General features: G+C 40.7%; 1 protein-coding gene across 3 annotated transcripts; it reads right to left on the bottom strand.

Annotated features, from left to right (window-relative positions):
• LOC101471329 (ras-related protein Rap-1b) lies at positions 1 to 9,156 on the bottom strand. 3 transcript variants are annotated; one of them, XM_012923355.4, is made up of 8 exons: positions 9,046 to 9,156; positions 5,055 to 5,124; positions 3,951 to 4,019; positions 3,795 to 3,851; positions 3,573 to 3,713; positions 2,271 to 2,414; positions 1,165 to 1,257; positions 1 to 1,026 (listed from the first exon to the last, which is right to left on the bottom strand). In XM_012923355.4, the coding sequence occupies exons 2-7, from the start codon at positions 5,109 to 5,111 to the stop codon at positions 1,171 to 1,173; spliced, it is 555 nt and encodes a 184-aa protein (XP_012778809.1). In that variant the 5' UTR covers positions 5,112 to 5,124; positions 9,046 to 9,156; the 3' UTR covers positions 1 to 1,026; positions 1,165 to 1,170. The 3 variants fall into 3 exon arrangements, with proteins under 3 accessions (XP_012778809.1, XP_012778810.1, XP_023008915.1); XM_012923356.4 differs by having other exon boundaries at positions 1,169 to 1,257; XM_023153147.3 differs by having other exon boundaries at positions 5,055 to 5,127; positions 9,046 to 9,146.
• Positions 9,157 to 9,826: the final 670 nt, after the last annotated feature.

Genomic DNA, 9,826 nt, shown 5'->3' with positions numbered 1-9,826 from the left:
AAGAGCATGACAGGCCCCCTTTAATATCTTATCAGTTAAAGTGACTAAAGGACCAATAATTCAGTGTTTCAACCGCGCAGGTCAAAAAACGATCATTACAGAAAGTGGCCTGCTTCACTGTTGTTACGTAGCTCACATACACTCACAAACACACACACAAACACACACACAGAGTTAAGGTACTGGACCAGTGTGAGTCTGCTGTCAAAAAGGCAACATGTCCGCCCTGAGCAGCAGATCAGGAGTCAGCTCGCCATGCTGCTATGGCAACAAGCCACCTAACATCTTCCCGTTATATCTATATTCTTCCTGATTCCGCCCAGTTTGTTAACTTTAGGCTAATTTTAATTACGGCACTGCTATCAGCACAGTAAGCTAACCTCTTGACCTGCTGCTACAACCCCCAACCCTGCCTCACCCCCACCCCCACCCCTCCCGCCCCAAAAATCAAAAACATAAAATGACTTAATTGTTTTCACAAAGAATCATAATAATAATCACTGTAATAATAACCGCTGTATGAATCCACAGGTTTCACCAAAGCCACACACACACACAGTCAGCCGTGTCGGCGTCATCGTCATCACCGCGGCGATGCCGACACAGCTGACGGTCACACTGCGTGTGATTGGCTCAGGGCTGCCGGAAAACAATAAGGCGAAAGAAACGGAAAAAAAAAGTTTAAATTTTTTTAAAAAGAAAAGAAAAAAAAGCAAGAAGCCACTCCCCACTGCAAAGACAGCCTAGCAGAGAGCATGATGGGAACCGTAGTTTAAATCAAGCCCCTGCATTCCCGCAACAGCAGAATCATCATCATCATCGCCACCACCGTAGCAGTCCTTTGATGTTCTGTTTTAATGTTTCCAAGGCAACAGTCTCCTTTACATAGTGTGATGAAGGATGGGAGAAGAGATCGTCATGGTAACAGAGTGGCTGATGCTGATGATGACATGGTTGTGTTAAAGGGGCGTGGCCAGCTGGAAGATGTCCTGTGATTGGTTGGTTGGTTATCAGGTGAGCAGGAATCTGGACACAGAGAACCAGAGTGTGTGTGAACAACAACGTGTGTGATAAACTCAATGTGTGTGTGTGTGTGTGTGTGTGTGTGTGTGTGTGTGTGTGTGTGTGTGTGTGTGTGTGCGCGCATGGGACAATAGAAGCTACCTGCCATTAGAGAAGCTGACAAGTGGGCTTTTTGCGGGTTTTCCCTGGAACGGGACTCTTCCTGTTGATCTGTCGGACAAGGTCGTAGAAGATCTGCAAACGAACACGAAGAAATGAAACCTACACTGCCAAAAACTGCCAAACATTCCCCAAACTACTAATAAAATGCCAAAAACTACTTAAAAATGTGTCTGTGAAGGTTCTCAGTCATCCAGGTCATCGTAATCTAAGGAGCTTGGAAAGAAAAGTGTGTGGACTTCTTTAAGTGGCTTGAAGACGTTTCACCTCTGAGAAGCTTCTCATCCGAGAAGCTTCTTCAGTTCTAGGGTCAAATGGTGGAGACTCCCAGATTTAAGCTCTGTGGGAGTAACCCACCAAGAGGGACAATGGACCCCCTAATGATCCTCTACCTAATCACACGAGCCAAGGTGTGAAAATGGGTGTAGGTCACAATCAGCCAAGGTTTTGGGTGAGCTCATTGTGAAACCTAGCCCCACCCTATCATGTGATTTCCTGAGGTCAGATGGCCCAGGATGTGAGTGGGCGTTAAGGCGTCTGGGAGGGATCTCAAAACTGGATTATAGATGCCAGACAGTTGGTGTTGTAAACCACTGCCTCTGTTCAAAGATGGTCGCTCACAGTGGACATAAATGGCCTCTTTTACTCCTCTTTCAAATGTACACATTTTGGACAGAGAGGATGGTTTGAAAGAGTCTAAATGCATATTTAGACTATAATAGTCCTAAAATGCTCATATCCCCAAAACCAACAGAGCAGCAGCTGAAACACAAATGCTAAGGCTTCAAAATGTCTGAAACTAACAATGAAATCCATTTTTTCTTTGTCTATGACAAAAACTCTGGAGGAATAGTCTGATGTTTGTATTATTACAGCTTCCAGCGTTTTTGAGCCAGGACCGCACACATCACAGTGATTCTCTCGTGTTGCACGCTGTAAGCTTTATTTCAGTTTTTTACAAACTCCAGATGATGTGTACATCATTTTGCCGAATCAATGGTGCTCAAAACTCAGAAGCCCAAAGATATTTAGGTTTAAATACAGCTCTGAGTAACTGTGTAAACTTTGCTGTGGGTGTGTTTTGTCACCTCGTTGACGTTAATCTTGCTCTTGGCCGAGGTCTCAAGGAAGGCGCAGGAGTTCCACTGGCGAGCGAGACCGATGCCTGACTCTTTGGCCACCACACGCTCCACCTCCAGATCGCATTTATTTCCAACCAGGATCATGGGAACCTAAAGTGGCGCACCAAACACTCACATTCAGACAGCTGTTTGCAGCACATTCAAAGATGATCACTGGATTATTTTAACGGGAGAAAAATCATGTGAAAACCAGAGAAGAGGACATCAGTGTTTCATCTGGTTTTAAAAATCTGTAACGTTTGACGTGAAGTCAGAATGTATGTTTCCTTAATTTTTTTATTTATATTTATCCATTTTGTAAATCATCTGTTTCATAATAAAATCATCATGTTTGAAATTTTATTCAGTGATTTTATTGACTAAATCAATGCAGAATCTTAAATTCATGTTAATATAAATACATTTCTAACTTGAAACATATTAAAAATATTGGGTTTTTAAAAAATGTTGTACAAAACAATGTTTTCTTTTTATTAATACTTTCTTTTTTAATTCATTTTTTTTGTTTTATTCTCATTTTAAATGTAGATATTATAAATTAATTTGCTTGTTTTATTTTATTTGTTTAAAAGCTTGTTTAGAAGCATTTTCTATTTTTTTAATTACAAATTTGCTTTTTTATTCTTTTACATTTAAATTGCAAATTTGCAGTTTTTTTATTTTCTTCTTTCTCCACTAGATGCTGATTAAAAATAAAACTTTTTGGAACCTATGTAATGTAACTCATGTCTGGCAGGGGGAGCAATGCTAAAGGCCTCCACACAGGCTGGCTGATGGTGGCGTGTTAAAACAAGTGACCTCTGTTTCATGAGAATAAATTACACATACACCCATCAGCAGTCAGTTAGCTAGCTTAGCATAAGCCTGACAGCAGGATTATGTGGAGGTGATAGAGTCCACTTCCTCTTAAACTCAGATTTAACTGCTTTATCTCAAATTACATTTTTATATCATTGTAAACTATTTTTGGCTGCCACCAGAAACTTCTCCCTTTCTCCACTGGTTTTCTAGGCAACTTCCTCTGAGCCAAGAAACAAGAGTTTTAAATACAAACATCAGCAACTGACTAACTACAACTGGACAAATTACTCAGGAGCTCCTTAACTATGCTACAGACTCCTTCATCTGACAAAGAAGGCTCCAGAAAACGTTAAGAGGAGCTTCAGTGCTTAACTTAACTGAAACCATGACTTAAAACTGCATGTTAGGGTGAGTTTAGGCAAAGTATAGGGTGCTGTGGTTTCTTACATCTTCCGTGTCCTTCACTCTGAGGATCTGCTCTCGGAGGTCTTGAAGGTCGTTGAAGGTGGACTGAGCCGTGATGGAGTAAACCAGAGCAAAGCCCTGGCCATTCTTCATGTACAGGTCTCTCATTGCTGTGAACTGCTCCTAAAGACAGACAGACAGGTGGTCAGGACTCAGTCAGGCACATCTCATGGTCAAAAGTATGTAGACAGAGCCAGGTCTTACTGTTCCTGCTGTGTCCAGGATCTCCAGCATACACTGCTGTCCATCGACCTCGACTTGCTGCAGAAACAAAAGAAATGAATCATAACTGTGGATTATAACTAAAACTAATTAAACTATAGATGCTTCTAAAAATGTGTGAGGATGAAGAGGTCCTACCTTCCTGTAGGAGTCCTCTATCGTGGGGTCGTATTTCTCCACAAAGATTCCCTGAACAAACTGGACAGTCTGGAGATGGACAGACGGACGGACATGAGTAGCGGGACAAAGAGAAGTAGGACAGCAGTGTTAATGGAGCTCTGTTCAGCTCCCCATTGGGAGTCATTAGAGCGGAATTAATGTGACACTGTGACACGTCTCCATTATATCATGGGGAGTAAAGCACTTCATTGTAGTGTGACTGACACCGCCGTGTTAGTGTGTCAGTGATGGCCGGCGCAAAAACGAAGCACAGTGACATCACTGTGCAGCCATTTACACAGGAATCTGCACTGGAGCACTCCAGCCATGCAAGTCCCAAAGCTGCAAACACAGTTTTACCTCAATGTACAAACGTGAATGCACAAAAATCAGTATATGAATAATACAAACACTAGTGCAAGAACAGGAAACGCAATTTCCCGCAACGTTACATCACCTCTTATTAATTTTTGACTCTTCTTATAAAGTTTTGTAAAACATAATGACTGAAAATTGTTTTTCTAGTCTTTCATACACACATTTTGAATATAATTATCTTTATATAAGTTTTATTATATCTTTATATAATTAGTTATATTATTTATTTGTCTATTTATATTGTATTTTTTATCTTTAATCTTTATCTTATTCAGTATTCATAAATATATTTTCTATCTTCCTATTCATTCTTTATCAATTTTTATTTATTTTAAATATTTAAAAAATAATAATTTATTTATTTTTCTTCTATTTTTCTTCTTTTCTTTCATATATTTTATATAAATATTTGTCACTATTTCAGTGGGGGGTTTTATATACATATTACAAGTATTTATTTTCAGTTTTTCTATTTCTTTATTAGTTTTTGGTGGGGACTATTTTCAGCAGCGGATTAATCGACATTGAATATTTGAGTTAAAATAAAGTGCAAGGTGTTGCCATGTGGCTCTGAGCTCATCAGCAGGATAATTTCAGTGTTGATTACATTTTATTTTTGGCACTCACTGACATTAAATAGAATAACATCAGACTCTCACTTTAATGCAAACAGCTGATTAACGTGGATTTTTTTTTTTTACTTACCAGAGCTGACTTGCCGACGCCTCCTGATCCTAAAACAACCAGTTTGTATTCACGCATCCTGACTGTCTGTCTGCTGGGTGAGAGACACAAACACAGAGGAGGAGACCGTTAACAGGTCGCTATTGGACATCCAGTCACAGCTACCAATCACACAGCAGGATTACAGTAAGCCCCACCTCCTCCTATGATGCACCTGGAGATGTAACACCATCAATTACAAACACACAAATGAAAACTTCCTGCCCCTCACTGGGAGATAATGATTACCCAGCATGCATGTGGTAAGTTACTGAAAACTGCGGAGTCACATGATCTCACAGCTGGTGGTGATGTCACTGCTATTGAATCCTTCCTGGTTACTGTTGCTATGCGTTCATGTCTCAGTGTGTGGATGCATACCAATCATTCCTCGCCATGTGTGTGCAAACCTTCACTGTCACGGCAACAAGAAGCAACACGATGCACAAACACACACACACCCAAATACACACACGTTTAAGATTGTTCATGAGGACCCCCGCTGACACGATGTGTTTACAGACCCTAAAACCATTTCAAATTTTACCATCACAGCCTGTAAACAACACAAATACAGCTACTAACTGACAGCCAGAAAAGACTCTATAAGTGAGTAACACCAGGTGTAATCTAATATTTAAAGTCGACCCTTATACCCTGCCACATATCTCCTGCTCCGATGGTGGATGTTCATATTAAGCATGGCCAAGTTTCTAATAAGGTCAGCATATGTAAAAATAAGCCCCATGAGCCAAAAGCTTGCACTCTAAACACTGTGATTCAGACAGTTTCCACTATTATCGGATCTCTGTGATGTCATAGAGTGCAGATATCCCTAATCTGATCATCTCAGGCTCCAGAGCTCAACCTGCCTGCTGTTAAAACCAGAAATGTATTGACCACCAGGGGGCGGCTCCTCGCCACAAACAGGCTTCTGTTTTTTCATTACCGAGTTTGAGGTTTCATTACGAGACTTCACTGATCAGCTGGTGATGTAACACTGGCTACACCCATCTCATATCCTGTCTGTGGTTCATACATTCTCTTTACGAGGGGCAGCCAATCAGAACAAAGGTGACTTAAAAGAAGGATAAAAGTCTTGCAACCTGGAAACCATGTTAGATCAGGTCTCCAGAAGTTGTTACTTTAATTTTAGAGGCTGCAGGGATATAAAAGAAGAATCGCATGCATGAAAGTTTGGTTTCTGTAACTGTGCAGTGTACAACAAAAACGTAAATACTGTGTCACAAATACTCTTAACTGACCTAAGACAAGACTAACTCAAGACAAAATGCTTCTTAAATTTAAAGCTTTTATTTTGGTAACCAATCTGAGAATAAACACTTATGATAAACAAGTTACCATCAAACATTCAGCTTAAGTTAAAGTTGCTTAATATTTTGGAGGCAACAAGTGTTTACAATTTTTAGGTAAATCCGTTATCTCAAATAATAGGACTATTAATGTCTTCATGTAGTTATATATTTAAGTCACTGCAAGACTCCTGTTGTGACTAATCACACTCAGTGAGTACTCTTGCTTGAAACTTTTGCCCAAATCCTATTTTCAGAGTTTATCTATTCTATTTTGGGGACAAGAAAAAAGAAGAGAACGACTCCCAGTGGATTTTATTGTTCAGGGCTTTTGTTCATATTTTAAATAAAAACTAGTGTGGTGTATGGGTCACAGAAAACGCCCTAAAAAACCCTAAAAATGTTAAATGTCTCCATCTCCAGTCACGACAGCTGTATAAATGCGCTAAATGCACACAAGTGATCAGGTGGAAACTGGGAGGAGTTCAAATCTCAGGTTTTATCTACCCTATTGTCAGTGAAGGCATCAGCAGTAATGGATTTCATTGCCTGAGGGTCTGAACAGGCTTGCCTCACTACAACGCTCTGCAGCAAGTCCAGACGGGTTCAACGCTTCGCAAGAAGTAACTCACTGGAGCAGCAGAGGTGAGGCCATCAAGGGGAAAGCTGGATGAGCCAAAACATCTAAAACCCTTCGATCACACCTGAAGCCCTATCTCTGGACATTTACAAGTCCGCCTGTCACAAACCTGCCTCTGCGGGAGAGCACCTGCATCGGGACTTTCCCCCTCATGCTTCACGATGCTGTGCTATGACGAAATATAATGAGACGTTACAGAAACACGCACAGACACACAGCAACAGCAGGAAGAAAAAGATCATCACGTCTTCCAATAAATCAGAACTAAGGTTTAGAAAGTACTTTAATTTAAAAAGCTCTCATAACCCATCCATATACTTCCACTTATCCACTTTTGGGTCAGAGCAAAGTGAGCAAATTAAAATAGACACACTCTTCTCTTAAACTTCTTAAAGAATATCAGCTGATTTGCTCTTACCAACACTGCTGCTCATGAAATATTTGTCTTTACAGCTCAGGCTGCCTAAACCTGGTTTGGCACACCCACAGGCATCAAACCCAGAGGAAGTGCCAAACAGGAACCTCGGGACGTGGAAAATTAACCTGAAGTACCAAAAAAGCTGCAGTTTCCCTAATATCGAACAGACACTGTTTTTGCTATAGAAAGATGGAGAGGCAGGTGGCTTCAGCTAATTGGAGTCTGTGAACTGGACTCCAATAATATCTCCAAAACGACCACAAAACACAAACGATGGTGCCTTCACCATCTTTTATACACAGTCTGTGGAGAAAGCAACACACAGTCATGTCCCAACAATACACAGAAGAAGAAAGCTTCCATATCTCCTTATAGTCCAAATTTGTAACAATTCAAAAAAGAAATACTGCCCTTTCTGCACACTATGAGTGTATTTCCTTATAAATGAACCCTCACTGTGGGTCTGTTTAAGTTTAACTCCAGTTCAGACTTAATGCATGAACAACAACAATCAAACTACACAGCAAATTATTATATAACTGTAAAATGAGGCGTCACTGAGGCTTTTATGTTGTATTGTGATTGTACCACATAAACGCTGACTGAAAGGAAGACTTTAACCTGAAACTTCATACTTCACGTCAGTGCTTCCTGCTTGTTTTGTTTACATGTGAACAAAAAGAGGATCTGCTGCTATCAACATAGACTGCTGGCCTTAATTTATAGGCTATAAATACATTAATCTTTAGTTACCAGAGCATCACTGCACAGATACACACAGTTCAACCCAACCTGAAACCTGCATTTTATTCTTATATTTCAGTATTTTGCTCACTCGGTGGGCACTTCTGCTTTTTCCAGCAATCACCGAATAATGTTAATCTACTAAAGTGAAGTTGTCAGAGCAGAAATATGGACTCACAATACGCACAGATCCCTGAGTCAAGCAGAACTAGGTGGGGCCTGTCAATACTCAGTGTGTGTGTGTGTTGCTGACAGGCAGTACAACAGGAGAGGAATAAAACCAAGCAGTGTCTGTGCAACCAAACTGGCTTTGATTGCAGGTTCCCTCAAGCTCCCAAACTCTGCATCCTCTCATCAATCACTTCCACTCGTTTTTTCTTTTTTTTGCCTCCGGGAGAGCAACGGGGCTTCCGCAGCTCTATGGCCGCCTCACAATGCTCCCTACCCGGGAAGCTCTGCAAGCAGGCCCCGCTGCCTCAGAAGAGCGGAGACAAAACGCGAGCAGAAGCGGACTTCGGGCTCTACAGACCGGAAACAGACTCACAGACGGACAGACAGCCGCCGTGACGCCGTGAAGCAGTCAGCCCGTGTCTGATATAAACTGTATTCTCATCAGGACAGCCGCCGTCCGTCTGTCTGCCTTTACGTCCATCCGTCTGTCTGTCCGCCGGTCGCTTGCTTCCGCAAACCCAGCCCAGCGCGGCTCCCGACCGGCCTGTCGCCCGTCCCTGCTAGCCGGGACATTTCCTGGTTCGACCCAGGCTAGCTCATATCTACATGAAAGAGGGAGGAAAAAGGAGGGGGAAGCGAGGAAAAAGAGGTAAAAGCGCGAAACGGGAGAAAAGAAGCAGTACTCACAGTCATCCACCCGTCCGCTCCGCTGCGCTCTCCGCCGCTCACTCTCTCTCCTGTTCGCAGTGAACGTCGCTCGACCAGAGCCGCTCCCTCCTGCTCCCGACGCGCTGACGTTAAGCTCGATGCGGCGAACGCAAGAGGCTCCTGTTCGACTTTTCAAAATAAAAGACGTTAAAAAACTGGTTCAAATATGAAATAAATTGTAGTTTTAAACATATAATTCTGCTTCATCTTGAGGTTTTTTTTTTACATATTATTATATCATAAAGTCATAAAATAAATATAAATAACATATTATTCTTACTTTAATTTCTAATAATTTGGATTTCATTATACATTATTAAGATATCTCTGTTGTTATATCTTATTTTAGACAAGATAACATAAGATATATTTTATTTATAAAAACGATTTGGAAAAAATAGCATTAAATAAGTGGAAATTTATATACCTTAATAAATAAAGAAATATAATTTTGGAATTCTATTTGAATCAAACCTCTAATGACAAATAGTGACAGCTTATTTACAAGGTGTTGCTACCGCAGGTAGCTCTGTATACTTGAATTGGGCCATGATAGTGAGCTATGGCTGAAAGCTACAATTTTTTTTTTAAAAAGTGAGCCTTGAATTAAATGAACTAAAAATATGATTCAAGCATAAATAGCATGGCAATTATTTTCAGCATGAGACAAAAAACAGGCATTTCATGTCAGTATTTTCAATATAAAGCTTTCCTCTGAGCATTGAGTACAAAATGCTGAGAAAAAGTTGTATAAATTTAC

The sequence above is a fragment of the Maylandia zebra genome, linkage group LG17, assembly GCF_041146795.1.
Source record: "Maylandia zebra isolate NMK-2024a linkage group LG17, Mzebra_GT3a, whole genome shotgun sequence".
Taxonomy (NCBI): Eukaryota; Metazoa; Chordata; class Actinopteri; order Cichliformes; family Cichlidae; genus Maylandia; species Maylandia zebra.
The sequence above is the reverse complement of the archived record's forward strand: the minus strand, read 5'-3'. Positions and strand labels throughout refer to the sequence as shown.

Bases quoted from the DNA above. Each gene is read 5' to 3' on its own strand.
- LOC101471329 (XM_012923355.4), bottom strand. From the start codon at position 5,111: ATGCGTGAATACAAACTGGTTGTTTTAGGATCAGGAGGCGTCGGCAAG. The intron at 4,020-5,054 runs GTAAGTAAAAAA...GTCCATCTCCAG, and splicing joins GCGTCGGCAAGTCAGCTCTG to ACTGTCCAGTTTGTTCAGGG. The intron at 3,852-3,950 runs GTAGGACCTCTT...TTGTTTCTGCAG, and splicing joins TAGAGGACTCCTACAGGAAG to CAAGTCGAGGTCGATGGACA.